The sequence below is a fragment of the Onychomys torridus genome, chromosome 3, assembly GCF_903995425.1.
Source record: "Onychomys torridus chromosome 3, mOncTor1.1, whole genome shotgun sequence".
Taxonomy (NCBI): Eukaryota; Metazoa; Chordata; class Mammalia; order Rodentia; family Cricetidae; genus Onychomys; species Onychomys torridus.
In genome coordinates this window covers 82671667-82688621 of record NC_050445.1, presented here as the reverse complement: position 1 = coordinate 82688621, position 16955 = coordinate 82671667, and the positions used below count along the sequence as shown (strand labels likewise).

Below are 16955 nucleotides of genomic sequence, written 5' to 3'. Positions count from 1 at the left end.
TACTTTTACCACCAAGACATATGAGTTCCACACCATGGTGAAAAGCGAGAATGAATTCCTACAAGTTGTCCTCTGACCTCCACACCTCTCCTCATTGCCCCATCAAGAAATAAAAATTTAAAAATTCTAATAGTAATAATGGAACTTAAAGATAGTTCTCCTTCCATGCCATAGATTTTATGTGAATCTGTAAGTTTAAATAAATATTTAGACAATGTCCTGGTGTTCTGAAAATGAGAATGAGCATGATGATCAGAAGAGTCAGGGTAGGTTATTTGGTTTGGCATGAATTTACCAACGAATGCAGGTTTTCAAAGTCGTTATTTAATGCTGGTCAGATTGCCTAGAGATGACCTTCATATTTTCCAACTGGAGAATCCAGATCTGTTTGCAAGAGGGTTGAAACATTCTAGAAGCATAATAGAAGAAAAGCACTCAAAATCTAACATGCATTTTGCCTAGCAGAACCCCCTAAACGTCTACCGTTTTCCAAGGAGGAAAAACTGGAGTTATTTAGAAACAAGGGATAGGTAGAGAATCTGGAAATTTGACAACCTCACAAGCATATCTGGGAAGGCAGTGCTTTTGAGATCAAAACAAGAGAGGGCCCAGCAGGAAAAATCTTTAGAGAGAATAGAAACTACTCAGTGAAAAGAAAACTCACTATGGTGTAGACATAAATGCAAACAAAACACCCACACACATAAAGTGAAAATAAAAATTAGGAGCCGGGAGTGGTGGCTCATTCCCTTTAGCCCATAACACAGAAGGCAGAGGCAAGTAAATCTGTGAGTTCAAGGCAAACCTAATCTACATAGTGAGTTCCAGGACAGCCAGAGACACATAGTGAGACTATGTCTCAATAAGTAAATAAACATTAGGGTCTAGAGAGATACCTTCAGCAATTTAGAGTACTAGCTGCTCTTCCAGAGAACCTAGGTTCACCTCCTAGCACACCCAGCAGCTGACAACTGGCTACAGCTCTGATTCCAATGGTGTAACTTCTGGACTTCAGGCAACAGGAACACAGTTGGTATACCAGCAAAACATTTAGATGCTTTAAAAATAAAAATAATAAAATAAATAATTTTTTAAATTAAAATAGAGCTGGGCAGTGGTGGCACATGCGTTTAATCCCAGCATTTTTGAGGCAGAGGCAGATCTCTGTGAGTTTGAGGCAAGCTTAGTCTACAGAATGAGTTTGAGGACAGTCAAGAATACACAGAGAAATCTGTCTCGGAAAAAAAAAATTAAAATAGAGTCTGGGCTAAATTATACCACATAGTTGTATTTGAATCTGCTGACCTTGGGGCATTAATTTATTAATTTACCATAGCCCAAGAGTATGAGATTGTATAAGAACTAGTGAAATGAGCCAGGCATTGTGCCCTATGCCTATAATTGCAGTACTTAGGAGACTGAGAGAGGAAGATCTTGAAATTGGGGCCAGTCTGGGCTATATACTGAGCACCAATCTCAAAAAGAAAAAAAGTGAATGAATGAATTAAGGACAAAGGAAAGAATTCAGGTATGTAACTGAAGTGAATAATCTTAGAGGAAAGCAATGTAGAAACTACAAGTCTAAGCTAATTATATATGACATAGTGATTTCAATGAGAATGGCTACCATAGGCTCATATGTTCATACACTTGGTCTCCAGTTGGTAGAACTGTTTGGGAAGGAGTGGGAGGTGTGACCTTGTTGGAGAAGGTGTGTCACTGGCAGCTGGCTTTGAGGTTTCAAAAGTCCACACCATTCCTGATGTTCTCTACCTTGTACTTGTGGATTAGATGTAAGCTCTCAGCTACTGCTCCAGTGTCTTGCCTAGCTGCCTGCTGCCATGCTTACCATGATGATCGTCAAGTACTCACCCTCTGAAACTGTAAGTCCTCAATAAATTCTTTTTCCTGTAAGTTGCCTTGGAGATGGTATATCTCCATATATAACAGTGCAAAAGTATTTAAGACAATGACTCAATTAGCTGAATCTTCACATTAAATCCATATTTTAAGAAGACGTCTTGGGTTGGGGAGATGGTTTAGTTGATACAGCATTATCTGTGCAAGCATGAGGACCTGAATTCAGACCTTAACACTCATATAAAAAGTTGGACACAGCAGATAGCTATAATATAAGCATTAGTAAGCAGGATCCTTAAGCTCTCCTGTCAACTAGTCTAGTTGAATAGATCAACGAAACTTTATCAAAAGTTTTCTAGGATCAGTGAAAAACTTTATCAAAAAGTAAGGTAGAGGGGCCATGAAGATGGTTCAAATGGGGAAGGCACTTAACAAGCAAGCCTGATTACTTGAGTTCTATCCCCAGAAAACATGTAAAGGTAGAAGTTGGTTCTACAGAATTGTTCTCTGGCCTCCACATGTATACATGCACACACATATACATATATCATAAACACACAATAATAAAAATTAATAAATAAATAAATAAGATAAAAAAGATAGAGGAAAGCACCCAATATGGGCCTCTGGTCTCCATGAATTCAGAATTGAACATAGTTTTGTTTTTTTTCCTGTGATGAAACCAACTTAAGGTAGAATGGGTTTATGATGACTCACAGTTCAACAGTACAGTCCATTGTGGAAGGAAAGCTAAGGCACCAGGACCTTGAAATAAGTGGTCATATCATGTCTACTACTGGAAACAGAGAACAATGAATTATGATGCTCAGCACTCTCTTTCCATTTACACCAGTGGTTTTCAACCTTCCTAATGCTACAAACTTTTAATACAGTTCCTCATGCAGTTCCTAGTTATAAAATTATTTTTGTTGCTACTTCAAAACTGACATTTTGCTACTGTTATGAATCATAATTTAAATATCTAATGTTTCCCATGGTGTTAGGTGGATTCCATGTAAAAAGGTTATTCACCCCCTCAATAGGGATCACGATTCACAGGTTGAGAACCACTGATTTACATGTCCAGCATCCCAGTCAGGGAATTATGCTATTCATAGTATGTGGGTCCTCCCATTTCAATTAACTCAATCAGGATAATTCTGCATAGGCAGGTAATTCTAGATTCTGTCAAATTGACAAGTAAGACTAATCATCACACATATGAACATAGACACAGAAATATAACAAACACAAGTCTAAGAGAAATACAAAGGTTTAAAATAAATTTTAATTTGAGACAAGTTCTTACCTAACCTATGTTGATCTGGGATTCCTTAAACAGCCCAAAATGACCTTAAGCCTCTGGTCCTTCTGCCCCCACCATGGCCTTAGTGCTGGGATGAGAGGCTTGTGACACTCGGTGTCTAAGTTGGGAATTCTATTGCTGCGGAGAGACACCATGACCACAACAACTCCTATAAAGGAAGTTCACTCCACTGGAGTGGCTCACTTACAGTTCAGAGGTTCAATCCATTTTCATCATGGAGGGACATGGCATGACAGTCCTACATCCAGCAGGCAACAGCAAGTGGTCTGAGATACTAGGTAGAATCTTGAGCATACTTGAGACCTCAAAGCCCACCTCCGCAGTGACACACTTCCTCCAACAAGGCCACATCCAATCCAGCAAAGCCACATCTCCTAATAGTGCCACTCCCTGTGAGGGCCATTTTCTTTCAAACCACCACACCGTATATCTTTAGTTAGTTTTTTGTTTTGGGTGTTTTGTTTGTTTGTTTGTTTTGTTTTTGTTTTTGTTTTGCCCTGAGTTGAAGTCTGGCAAAAAATTACATCTGAAACGTTATGAGGTGCTTTGGATTGATCAGTTTGCTACTTGAAGAGCATGAGAAGAAAAATACATTTTATTTTTCTTTACCTCAAAGTATAAACCAGCAATGATGGGATTTTCTTGAAGATAGTCATACTGGGGAATTGTCAAAACTAAGAAGAGGCAAAAACAGACTGAAGTAGTAGATTGTCCTGAGTTCTAGGCCAGCCTAGGTTACAGAGTCAAAAATCCTATCTTAAAGAGGGATTGGGGAGATTAGCATTCTTAGCTCTTGTTATATTTGCAAGTACCAAGTTGTATAAGAGAAACAAAGTGATTCTTTTTTCATTATTGTTCACTGGATGCAACAAGAAATGGTCATATTGTCTGAACACGATCAAAACACACAATACATTCAATTAATATGCACTATTAACTATAATAATAGGCTGTAACTGTGAAAGAAGCTCTCACTCAAGCGCAATTATAACTGAAAAGGCAAGTCTCTGCTTTTGAAGCCCCAAAGGTGTTCAGAATTCTTTGCTTGTGGTAAGAGGCTTCCAGGCGCTGATGGGCGGAGCGTCCTCCCGGGACCCAGGGGCTGGTGAGACGGACTCCGCCCCAGGGCGTGGTCTGCGCAGCGCTGCGCCGCACGTGTGCGAGCCCGGCGACTGGTGGGAAATCTGGTACGTGTGGGTTTCCTCGCGGCGTCCCCTATGTGTGTTGGCGCTGGCTGCTGTCTTCCTCGAGTGGCCACCGCCCTCCTGCGTCCCGAGCCGAGCGCCTTCTTCGCCACTTAGCCGGCGCCCGCAGGCTCTGGGTAAGTGCGCGGCTAGGCGGCGCGGCCCTAGGCCTTCAGAGAGGCGCGCGGCCGGCCGTGGTCGCAGCTTGCGCCGCCCCCAGTTTTTCCGCCTCCTGCTCCACATTCCTCGCTCTCCGGTATCTGCTCCGTGCTCCTCGATCCAGAATCCTAGATCCCTAATTCCCAATCCGTGCTTCCGGATCCCGGCTCTTTGCTCTGATCCTAGCCGGTCGTTAGGCGGCGCTGCGTCCTGATTCTCTCTTTGGCCGCGGTGCTGTGGACCGGAACTTTTTCCTCTCCTTCCTTGCTTGGAGTGCCTCAGGCCTTCCCAAACTCATTTCCCCAGCCCTGCTCAATCCCGAGATCGTCCGACCACCCTGCACCGGTCTGAGCCTGGTGCTGGTACTGGCCTCAAACCTCGGGGGGCCGCTGCTCTTCTCACACCCGCGGAAGCAATCAGGGGTCTTTTCTCCAGCCTCTGCTGGATGACTACTTACCCTTTGGTCCTTACCACCAGCCTAAACTGAGGGAGGGGGCTTTAAAAAGCACGGGATTATTGCTGTTAATTAGCGCCTATCAAAGTAGGGATGGAAGAGAGTTCAAGGCCACTTCTTTAATTTAAAAAAAAAATCACTAAAATATAGGTGGTGGTTTGGTTTGTTCCCACTCTAAAACACCACCAGCAACAACAACAGAATCTGTGGCCGTCTGTAAATTGGTATGCTCCAGTGGAAGGGCAATGTTTTTATTATTGAAGGAACTGTCAAAAATCAGACTATTCACTATAGTGAGAAAGAGTGAAATAATGTCCAATAATTAGCAAATAGCCAACAGACAGAATTTATTAATTTAATAAGTTCATTTGAACACATAAGTTTTGAGACGGGACTTACTATGTAAACCAGGCTGGTCTCAACTGGAGATCCTTTTGCCTCAGCCCTCCAAATGTTGCCCTTACAGGGAGGGGTAGCCACTGTATCCCACTCTGAACATGTCTATCTCTTTTTGTGGGTGATGGGTTGAGATAGAGTCTCTCTGTTATGTAGCCTGGATGTCCTGGAACTCTCTATGTAGACCCGACTGGCCTGGAACTCAGCTGTTAGAGGAAATACAAGGCACTAATGAAACTGAGATTTTGTATCCTGGAAAGAAATAACAGACCTGATGGTCTGTCAACCTAATTTCTAGCTGGGATCTTTACAGGTTCTGTTCTGCCCCTGTGGGACTCTCACCTATTTTTCAGGTCTGCTTTCTTCAAGTCTTTAAAACATCTTTATGGAGGCATCACCCAAAATGACCCCTCTCTGCTCATCCTTCTCTTGTCCTCATACAGGGTTTGTTTAGCTGTTTGCAGTACTGAGGATTGAACCTAGGGCATGCTAGGCAAATGTTCTTCTGAGCACAAACCCCGCCAATTTATTTTGTTTTTGAATATATCCTCAAGTAGAATGTCATCTGTCTCATTGCAAGAAGTCTTCCATTTTTCTCTAGTGCCTACACAGGATAATTTATACTCAATAAATGTTAGAGTAAATTATTCTAGTAGACTTAGTGGCTTTTTTCAGAAGAAGATATAGAGTGTGCTCTGCCTTTAAAGAAAGTGTTTCTAACTCATGCCTGCTGCTACAGGCCTATGCAGGAGAATCACAAGTTCAAAGCTTCCTGGGCTGCATGTAAGGGCATTCTAAGCAATTTAGGAAGACCCTGTCTCAAAGTAAAGACAGAGGGCAATGTAGTTCATTGTTAGCGCACTTGCTCATCATGCATAACACTTCATGAGACCCTGTCTCAAAAAGCAAAAGTATTTAAAAGAGCAAACCATGCTTAAGCATCAACAATAGCTTAGGGACCGGGCCTGGTGGCATACACCTTGAATCCCAACACTTGGGAGGCAGAGGCAGTCAGCCAGCCTGGTCTACATAGTGAATTCCAGGACAGCCAGGGCTATGTGGTGAGACCTTGTCACAAACAAACAAACAGAGGTAGGTGTGTGTGTGTGTGTGTGTGTGTGTGTGTGTGTGTGTGTGTGTAAAAAAAACAGGTCTTAGCTATTTGTCATGTCCCCTCCCTTGGGGACATAATAAATGTCACTGAACAGGGCTGTGGCAGTGGCGGTGTTGGTAGGGCGTGCCTTTAATCCCAGACTCTGGAGGCAAAGGCAGGGGCATCTCTGAGTTCAAGGCCAGCCTGGTCTATAGAATGAGATCCAGGACAGGCTCCAAAAGTTAAAAGAAAAAAAAATGTCAATGAACAAAGTTGAATGGGGAGAGATATTAGATATTTGTCCAAAGCATCATATTTTAGTTTTCCAACAACTCAGAAGATGATAAGTGACCAACTTTACTAAATTGCGAGACCTAGAATCTTGCTCTGAGTTGTAGAGGAGATCTGGTATTCCTTCTAAATCTGGGAGACAGGTGGACAGTCTGACTATAAAGTCCCTGAGCAAGGCTGCATGCATGGCTTTTTCTGGCTGTGCTTGCCTCTCTGCTGAGTGTTGTGGCCTGTGAACAGGTGTCAGTATCTCCTCCTGTAAGGAATTTCCCCCCAAGTGCCCGCCTTGAGGAGATTTCTATCAGGGTCCAGAACAGACGCTACAAGCTGCTAAGGACACTTATCTGAGGGATATCACATGAATCTAAGCACACTGAGTTCTCTGGTCCATTCACTTTATTCTTATAGATCAATTCTGTCGACACAGTTTCAGCCCTGTCCTCACACAGCTCCTCTTTGTGCCCAGTTCCCCTGTCCTCGTAGTTTTAGTAAACTCTTATGCTTTTGACCTGATATCTGTCCTCCATCCCTTTGTCCTCCATCTCACCTTCCTGGCTTCTCACTCCTGGCTCTCAGAAAACTCTACCCGAGATCTGCTTTACCCTCTACAGAACCTCTGTCTTCCTCTTCTCCCTGGCCACACTGTTCTGTGTCTTTTGTTCCTGCCCCACCACTCACTCCTCTCCTCTCCCTGGCCATGCGATTCTGTCTCTCCTCTGGAATTCCACTCCAGTCCTTACTGCACCTGGTTATGTAAAATGCCCTATTGTCCTCAATCTGTCTGCTAAGCCCCTAGACTGAGGGAAGGGGGATGGTCTGAGCTTCATTTGCACAAGAAACAAAGCTATACATCTAGGAGCCTGCTTGTTTCCTAAGCTCAGGGGGAGTTAGACTGATCTGAGAAGCTTAGCTGTTTTCCAAATGGTCTGTAGTATTTGGGCACACAAGAATTTCATAACAGAAGACAGGTAGAATATTAAAAACCGGATAACACCAAATATTCCATAGTAAATGGCTTGCCTTTTAACAGACCCTTGGCTGGACAAAGTATAGCTTTAATACACAGCTGAATCTCTATAATATATTCTTGCGGCCCGCAAGACTCCTGACAGCAACGTGCCCATTATTGTAATTACTCCTCTCAGTGATTGCTCAGGTGTTCATGTCTTATGACATGAAGCAAAACCTGCCAATTCTTAGAATTGCCTTGATTTTTAATACCTAACCATGGCTATTTCTGGTTTTTCATTAACCATAGTTAGAGGACTAGAGTATTTTTGGAGCTCGTTTATGGTTTATATGGATATGTTTGCTAAGTTAGTTGGTAAATTCACTTTTCTGTCTCTCTATGTAACAAAAATAGGAAAAACGTAACATCCTTATTTTAGTTTCAAGTAAGAGCAAGTAGATAAGTACACACCATCCAGAATATCTTTTTTTTGTTTTGTTTTGTTTTTTGAGACAGGGTTTCGCCTGGCTCTGCCTCCCGGTGCTGGGATTAAAGGCGTACGCCACCACCGCCCAGATCGTCCAGAATATCATTATTTTGATTGCTCTGTGTTTGCCCCTCTCCTGAGTTCCTCTTCACTGGGGAAGTATGTGTGATGTCTTAGATTTTGCTCTGTTCATTGCAGATGGTCTGATTAAATAATAATCTGTTTGGAGGCTGTGTCTTTTTTAATTGTGGTCAGATACATAACATAGCTGTCATAGTGGAGCACATCTACAATCTCAGCACTCAAGAAGCTGAGGTTGGAGAGTTAAGAGTTAAAGACCAACCTGGTATAGTTACAATGTGTGGTTTGGTTTGGTTTCATTTTGTTTTGTTTCACTTTTGTCTTGTGTCTGTATGTTTTGAGGAAAATGCAGAGGGAGGCCAGAGGCCAATGTCAGATGTCTTCTGTCTTTCTCCACCTTAGTATTTTTTTATTTTTTTAATTACATTTGTTTGTATTTAATTGTATGTATGTGTGTGTTCGTGGGTGTACATGTGGAGGTCAGAGGACCACTATGGGAATCTATTCTCCCCTTCTACCTGAAGATCTAACTCAAGCCAGGCCAGGCATTCACACTTCCTTACCGCTAAGCTGTCTTGTTGGCTTTGCTTTTTGAGAAGAGGTCTCTCACTTAATACGAAGCTCAGCAATTTGGCTAGATTGGCTAGCCAGAGAATCCTTCTGTCTACACCTTACCAGGCTCCAGCTTCAAAAAAAGAAAATTAGTGCTAGGAATAAAGTTCAAATCCTCCTGACTAAGCCGCCTTCCCTATCTCTTATATCCCAGGCTGGCCTTGAACTTCTGGTCCTTCAATTTCTACCTCTCAAGTGCTGAGATTACAGGTGTATACCATCATACCAGGCTGACTTTATAGGTACCCCATAATTCTTGGTATGGTGTGAGTATGCTTTCATTTATATGCTACTGTATTTTATCAGTTTTGAAAAGGTGGTGCACATGCCCAGAACAAAGTTATAATAGAACAGTGGTGGTATTCAATGAAAACACACTGCTAGCACTTAATCACCTCGGTCCTCACCTAGAAGTAATCACCTTTTGCAGTTCCTAGTCAGTTGTATCTACATATTATTCAGCTTATTTTTTATTTGTTTTATGTGTATACATGTGAGTCTGTTTATGTATATGTGTGTATACAGTTAGCTTTAGACACCAGAACAGAGCATCGGATCCCCAAGAACTCAAATTATAGGCGGATGCTAGGAACTGAACATGGATCCTCTGAAAGAGCAACAAGTACCCTTGACTTCTGAGACATCCTTTACCCCCTGAATTTATATTCTGTTTGGTTTGGGTTTGTTTTGTTTTAGTTTTAGTTTTTAAATGTTTATGTATGAGAGTTTGACTTGCATGTATATATGTGCACCATGTGCATGTCTAGCTTCTGCAGAGGCCAAAAGAAAGAATCAGATCCCTTGAAACAAAGTAGGGATAGCTGTGAGCCACCATGTGAGTGGGTATTAGGAACCAAACCCAGGTCCTCTGCAAGAGCAACAAATACTATTAACTACTGAACATTCTTGCCAGCCCCTCTCTAAATTATTTTCTTAAGCTAAATCCCTGAAAAAACCTATTTCTGGCTTAAAACTACATATGTGTGTGTGTGTATTTTTTTTTTAAGTTTTTTATTTGTTGGTTTGTTGTGGTAGGGTTCTTCTGTAGCCCTGACTTGCCTGAAATTCTCAGAAATCCACCTGATCTGCCTCCCAAATGCTAAGATTAAAGGCGTGAGCCACTGTACCCGGCTATATCCGTGAGACTATTGGTACAAACTGTTGTACTGTTTTCTGTTTCTAGACCTTTGAGTGTATGCCAATATCAGAATTACTTATTTTCTCATTAAAAAGATACTTTCATTTTTTATTTATATGAATGTGTGTCAGTGAATGCCACATGTATGTGAATGGCCTTAGAAGGCCAGAAGAGAGCATTTAATCCACTAGAGCTAGACTGGCAGGTCCAGTGAGCCACCTGATATAGGCTTTAGGATACAAACTTGGGTTCTCTGAAAGATCAGCAAGCATTCTTAAACCATTAAGCCATCTTTCCATACCCCTGATAATTATTGTAATAAATGATTTTTTAAGGATCCTCTGAACAAGGTTCACTGTGCCTCTGTTTACCAAAACTAGCTTCTTTATGGGAGATTGTTAACTTCTACTCTTTTCTCCTCTCTGAAAGGTCCTCTTAAATGTTTTCTTGGAGCCTTAAAGATGGAAATGACAAGCGTGTCCCTGAAACGTGGTTGCCTTGTTGTGGAAGATAATGACGGAGTGGCCCTGCAGGAGGAGACAAAAAAACAGAAAGTCTCAGAGTGCTATCTGACCAACAGTCAGGATGGGATAGAAAATGACGGTCTACACAGCAGTGACGGTGAGCCTGGACCTCCAGAAGTTGAAGGTGCCAAGAAAGATAAAAAGAATTCCAGTGCTCAGGTGCAAGAGGAGGAAGATGGCTTTACAGAGGAAGAGGAAGAGCCCGAGAGTTTTGCAGACATGATGAAGCATGGGCTCACAGAACTTGATGTAGGCATCACGAAGTTTGTGAGCTCTCATGAGGGCTTCTCAGGGATCTTAAAAGAAAGGTGAGTTTAGTAAACATGTTTGTTTTAGTTGTGTCAATACTTTCATTCAGAAAGAAATCAGCAATATAGTCTTTTGTTAAGCTTTCTCTATTTTTCTCTATTCAAACCCCAGGATTTAGACATGCTAGCAAAGCTCAACTACTGAGCTACAGTCCCAGCTCTTCCATTTTCCTTTTCTTTGTTCCTTCTTCCTTTTTTCCAATCTTTCCCATATTCTTGTTTTTTTTTTTTTATCTTTTGCTTTTTTTTTTTTTTTTTTTTTTTTTAAGGCAGTGTGTCTCTCTAAATAGCCCAGGTTAACCCAGAAGTTGTCATGAACTCTCAATCCTCAGACTCTTGAGTGTTAGAAATTTGGGGATATGCCTTCACACCCAACTTTCCATTTAGTTTTCTTTTTTTTCTTTCCTTCTTTCTTGTCTAATTTGTTTATTTTTATTTTGTGTGCATTGGTGTTTTGCCTGCATGAATGTTTATGTGAGGGTGTCCCCTAGAACTGGAGTTACAGACAATTGTAAGCTGCCATATGGGTACTGGGAATTGAACCCAGTTCCTTTGGAAGAGCAGCCAGTGCTCTTAACCGCTGAGCCATCTCTCCAGCCCCTCCATTTAGTTTTCTAAACCCAAGGATTGCTTACATTTCTGATCAAAAAGGGACAGAGTATGGGAGAGCTGCCTAAGTAAATAGTCTTGGATTTTGAACATGTTTGCTTTCTGTGGTCCTGTGCTTTGAACCTAGAGCCTCACGCACACTAGGCAGACACTCTTGCTATACTGTACCCATTATAGTTCTTGGCTCTTCCTGTTTCTCCTGTTTCTTTTGCCTTTTCTCTTGTTCTTTCTTGACAGAATCTTGCTACTTAACCAGTTTGGCCTTTGATTCACAATCTGGCTTATGATGAATTCTTATTTTTTATCAAGGAGAGATTTTTCCTAGAACTGTTTAAATAAACGTAATTTCCCAGTGATGCATATTGTTAGTGTGTGGGAGTATGTTATTTGTTTTGTTAAATTCTTTTAGACATTTTCAAGGTATTTTTTTTTTCTTGCTGAATTCATCTTATAATCTTAAGCTGTTTTATCTGAATAGACCATATTATTCAGTAGGAACTAGAAGTTGTTTGGAGCCAGAGAAATTTGGATACGTAATAGTTAGCTGAGGCTCCTGAGCCTCGGTATCCACATCCACAAGATGGATACCAGTGTCACTGGAAGTTGCTAAGAGGATGTTAAGTGTGATGATAGAAACAAGTGTTCGCAGTAGCTTATGACAGACTTACTAGGTTCTGATTTAACTATTGAATTTTAATTAATTGACTCTATAGCTTAATTTAAGATAGACTGTATAACCTTAGATGTGTATGTATGCATGTGGAAGCCCTCCTCAGTCACTCCCCACATGATTATTTTTAAAGATTGATTTTATGTGTATGGTGTGAGTATGTGTTTATCTGCACCACATGTGTGCAGTGCCCAAGAAGGCTAGAAAAGGGCATCAGATCCACTGGAACTGATGTTACAGTTACAAGCAGTTGTGGACTGCCATGTGGCTACTGGGAACCAAACCCATGTTCTCTGCGAGGGCAGCCAGTACCCTTAACCATTGAGCTATCTCTTCAGTTCTTCTGCATTGGTTTTCTGAAAGTCTCAAAACCTGGGACTCGCCAGTTCATATAGACTGGCAGGTCAGCAGGCTCCAGGGATCCTCTGGTCTCTCTGCCTTCCTAACAGATTACAGACATGTGCGCCCACATCTGGCTTTTTCACATGGGTGCTGAGGATCAGACTCGAGTCTTCATCCATGCTTGCTACTCAAGCACTATACTGATGGAGCCATAAACATTGATGAACTTTCATTTTGCATTTATTAATATTTTCTATAATAATATTTTAGAAACTTCTATTATGAGACTATATGTGTTTCAGTGTTCATTAAAATAAGAGATTTTTCTTTAAATCTCTTATTTAAAATGAGTAAAGTTTGTCCTAAAATTAGTAGAAAGTAAAATGCTCACTTCTTAAAAACTTTGGTTTTCTCTTCATTAGATACTCTGACTTTGTTGTTCACGAAATTGGAAAAGACGGACGGATCAGCCATTTGGATGACTTATCTGTTCCAGTGGACAAAGAGGTAGAAATCTTTCTGGAAAAATCCATCTGTTGTATATAGTAGCTCTTCCTAAAGATCCTAGAAAGGTAGTTTTACTGTCTCTTTGTGGCTTACTTGCTTTCTGTGGTTAAAGGACCCTCCAGAAGAAGCGCTCACTGTTTTGACAGCTGAGGACAAGCAGCAGTTGGAGGAGCTCCAGCTTTTCAAAAATAAAGAAACCAGTGTTGCCATTGAGGTAAGCAGTGCAAGAAGGAGCTTAGGTTTGTGTGCTTCCTTCGGGGTACATGTTCATAAATGACCCCAGAAGAGCTAGCTGTGTTTAACAAAAGGTAGCTTGTCCTATTGATCTCAAAGGGCAGTCTACTAGGATCTCATAGTCTAGGCTGAACTTGAGTTTCCTCCTATCTCCATCTTGCAAATGCTGAGATTACAATGTATGCTGGCACACCCGGCTTTTGTTTTTTGAGACCTGGTATCTTTCTATAGCCCCAACTGGTCTTAAAATCTGCCTCAGCATCCACCATGCCTGGTTAGCAAAGCTATGTTTTTCTGTAAAAAGAAATTCTGTGACCACAATGTAACAAAGAGATCTGCTGTTTAGAACCACAGGATGACAGTTACATGGCTGCAAAGGACCCCTCCTCCATGGTGGTCAGGGCCTGGCCCTGGCAGGAAGCTCAGGCCTTATAGCTTCTTAGTCTCTGGTGGGATTAAGAAGGAGCATCTCCAGGCTGCGGTGGCGTACGCCTTTAATCCCAGCACTCGGGAGGCAGAGCCAGGTGAATCTCTGTGAGTTGAGTCCAGCCTGGTCTACAGAGTGAGATCCAGGACAGGCTCCAAAGCTACACAGAGAAACCCTGTCTCAAGAGGGAAAAAAAAAAAGGAGCATCTCTGGAGAAGGAAGGGGGAAGCCCTTTGCTCAGCCTGGATCTACTGCTAGCTGAGAAATGGAGAGCTTATATAATAAGTAGAATAGTAAATGCCTTTGTTCAACTCTCCTATGGAAGTTTTATTTTCCTATGTTAGTACATCTAGTGAAATTGTGATTGTTAACCAAACATGCTACTAGGGACCAAAACCAGGGCTTTATATATGCTAATCATGTCCTGTACTAATGAGTCTCATTTCTACTTCGTTCTGTTTTGTTTTGAGACAAGATCTCATGTAGCCCAGGCTGGCTTGGAGCTGAACTTCACTGGATAGTCAAGGATGGCTTTGAACCTCTCCTGCCTCTCTCCACCTCCCAAGCACTGGGATTATAGATATGGACTGCCATGCCAGGTTTATAAGGTGCTAGAGATCAAACTCAGAACTCTGTGCATGCTAGGCTAGAATTTTACCACTGAGCTACACTCCACCCCCTTTACTACATTATAATAAACTAATAAATTTTAGATTGTCTAAAATTTCTCCTCTTATCACTCAGTGTCTTAGTTAGGGTTTCTGTTGCTGTGAGGAACACTATGGCAACTCTTATCAAGGAAAACATTAAATTGGGGGCTGACTTAAAGTTCAGAGGTTTAGTTCATTGTCACGGTGGAAAGCATGGTGGCACACAGGCCAACATGGTGCTGGGGAAATATCTGAGAGTTCTACATCTGGATCAGCAGGCAGCAGGAAGAAAGAGTAACACCGGGCCTAACTTGAGCATCTAAAACCTGAAAGTCAACCCCTAGTGACACACTTCCTCCAATAAGGCCACATATCCTAATAGTGGCACGCCCTGTGAGCCTCTGGGGGCCATTTTCATTCAGACCACCACATTCAGTTTATTCCAGCTTATCACAGCTCATCTTTCTCTAATATACCACCTACGTTCATTACCCACCATCACTTTCTGAAGATATAAAATACTAAACATAAGAAGGTTCTTAAATTACTGAATTTACCTATTGACAAAATCCTTGATAATACCAAGTTGAAAAGTCCTAGGAATAGGTTGTGGGTTCTCTGTCTGTCACTCTTTATGCAGCTTGTTTGGTTTGACTTTGTGTGTTTTGAGGTAGACTGTCATTATATGGCCTAAGATAGCCTGGGACTCTTGGTCCTTATTCTCCCAATTCCTAGAATTATAGGCATTCATCATCATGTCCAGCCTTTGTTTTGTTGTTTTGTGGTGCTGAGGATTAAGCCTAGAGGTTTTAAAATGATAAGCTGATGTCAGCTAGGCTTTGTCCCAAGCCCTAAGAATAGGGTTTTTGTTTTTTTTTTTTTTTTTTTTTTTTTGGTTCAGTTTTGTTTGATTTTTGGTGAATTTTGTTTTATTTGAGACAAGTTTTCATATAGCCTATTCTAGCCTCATACTCTTTTTTGATGGGGGAGGGGAGCTGAGGCTCAAACCCAGGGCCTTGCGTTTGCTAGACAAGCACTCTACTACTGAGCTAAATCCCCAATCCACCAATCCAGCTTCATACTCTTATATATGGTCAAGGATGACCTCAAACTCTTGATCCTCCTGCCTCTATCTTCCAAGGCAAAGATTTATACCACCATACCTGACTATTGTACCTTTTTCTTTTATGGGAGTGTGGGAGCACAGGTGGACAGGTGCATGTGAAGGCCAGAGGACAACCTTGGGTGTCCTTCCTCAGGAGCCATCCACCTTGATTTTTGAGACAGAGTCTCTCACTTGGCCTAGAATTCATCCTCACAGGTGAGTCCCAGGAAGCTGCCTCTCTTTGCCTCCCCAGTGCTGGGATCGCAAGTGTGGATCACCATGCCCACCCAGCTCTTTTGTATGGGTTCTGGAAGTCCAGCTAAGGATGTGATTGCTTGGCAAGCCCTATACTAAGTTATCTCCTCAGTCCCTCAGGTTATACCTCTGCACAGTTTTATTGCCCCAATCAGAAGTTACAGAAATAAGCCCTCTTTATGTACTCTGACTGTCTTCCACAGCTTACTTGGTTTATCCTTGCTATTCTTTTTTAAATCGTCTTCATAAATTGAGTTCTATAATCCCTTCCCCCCATGCTTTTTTGTTTTATTTAGAGTTGAGGATCGAACCTAGGGCCTTGTACTTGCTAGGCAAGTGCTCTACCACTGAGCTAAATCCCCAACCCCTCTTTTTTGGTTTTTTGAATAGGGTTTCTCTGTAGCCTTGACTGTCCTGGAACTCACTCTGTAAACCAGGCTGGCCTTGAACTCCAGAGATCCACCTGCCTCTGCCTCCTGAGCACTGGGATTAAAGGCGTGCTCTGCCACACCTAGCTCTATATCTTCCTTATATCACCAACAAAAATAATGTTTTTCACTGTTGAAAGGGCACCAGGCTTTGCAGAATTCTCTCTAGAAACAGCTCTCTTTAGTTCCATTACACATGCATCAACCTGTATGGTCCACACATTCTTGCACTTACCTCTTTAACACAGAATAAGTCATTTAAAAAAAAAAAAAAAAAGCTCCTGGGTTGTTTGTTTGGGATCTTGTGACTACGTAATTGATAAATGTGTTCTGTTTCTCAAAATAGTGTCTTAACCTTGTCACACCATCACAGGCCTGGATTCCAGCACTTAGGTGATGGAGGCAGGAGAATCAGGTGTTCCAAGAATAGCTGGGACTAGATATCATCCTGTCTGGAAAAAATGTTTGTTTTGAGACAGTCTAACTGTAGCCTTAGCTAACCTGGAACTCTCTATGTAGACCATATTGGCCTTGAACTTGCAGAGATCTGACTGCCTCTGCCTCTTGAGTGTTAGAATTAAAGACATACACCATCATATTGTCAAAAAAAACATCTTTCAAATTAAATTTGGAAATCTTTTTTTTAAGTAAGTAGTATCAAAGCTCAGAGCACCAGTTAGCTTCTTCAGCTTCTTTGGGTCTTGCTCCTGTCCTCTCCTCCCTTCTCCCTTTCTCACACTGCCATGACCAACAGTGACTGCCAGAGTCAGGCCAGAGTCACTGGAGGAGGGGTTACCTGTGCTTTTAAGTATGGATTTAAGAATTGTCTAGAAGAGCAGTTTATGCTAGAGAGATGGGCACAGCA

At 41.8% G+C, this 16955-nt stretch overlaps 1 protein-coding gene across 3 annotated transcripts in view; it reads left to right on the top strand.

Annotated features, from left to right (window-relative positions):
• Positions 1–4325: 4325 nt before the first annotated feature.
• The window catches only part of Pus7 (pseudouridine synthase 7), a 49035-nt gene continuing 36405 nt past the window's right edge, over positions 4326–16955 (top strand). For 2 of the 3 annotated variants that reach the window (XM_036181170.1, XM_036181169.1), the window contains exons 1-4: positions 4326–4508; positions 10461–10863; positions 12907–12991; positions 13104–13205. In XM_036181170.1, coding sequence (XP_036037063.1) covers positions 10493–10863; positions 12907–12991; positions 13104–13205 — 558 coding nt within the window. In that variant the 5' untranslated portion in view covers positions 4326–4508; positions 10461–10492. The remainder of the gene's footprint in view (positions 4509–10460; positions 10864–12906; positions 12992–13103; positions 13206–16955) is intronic. The other variant, XM_036181168.1, reaches the window with a different exon arrangement.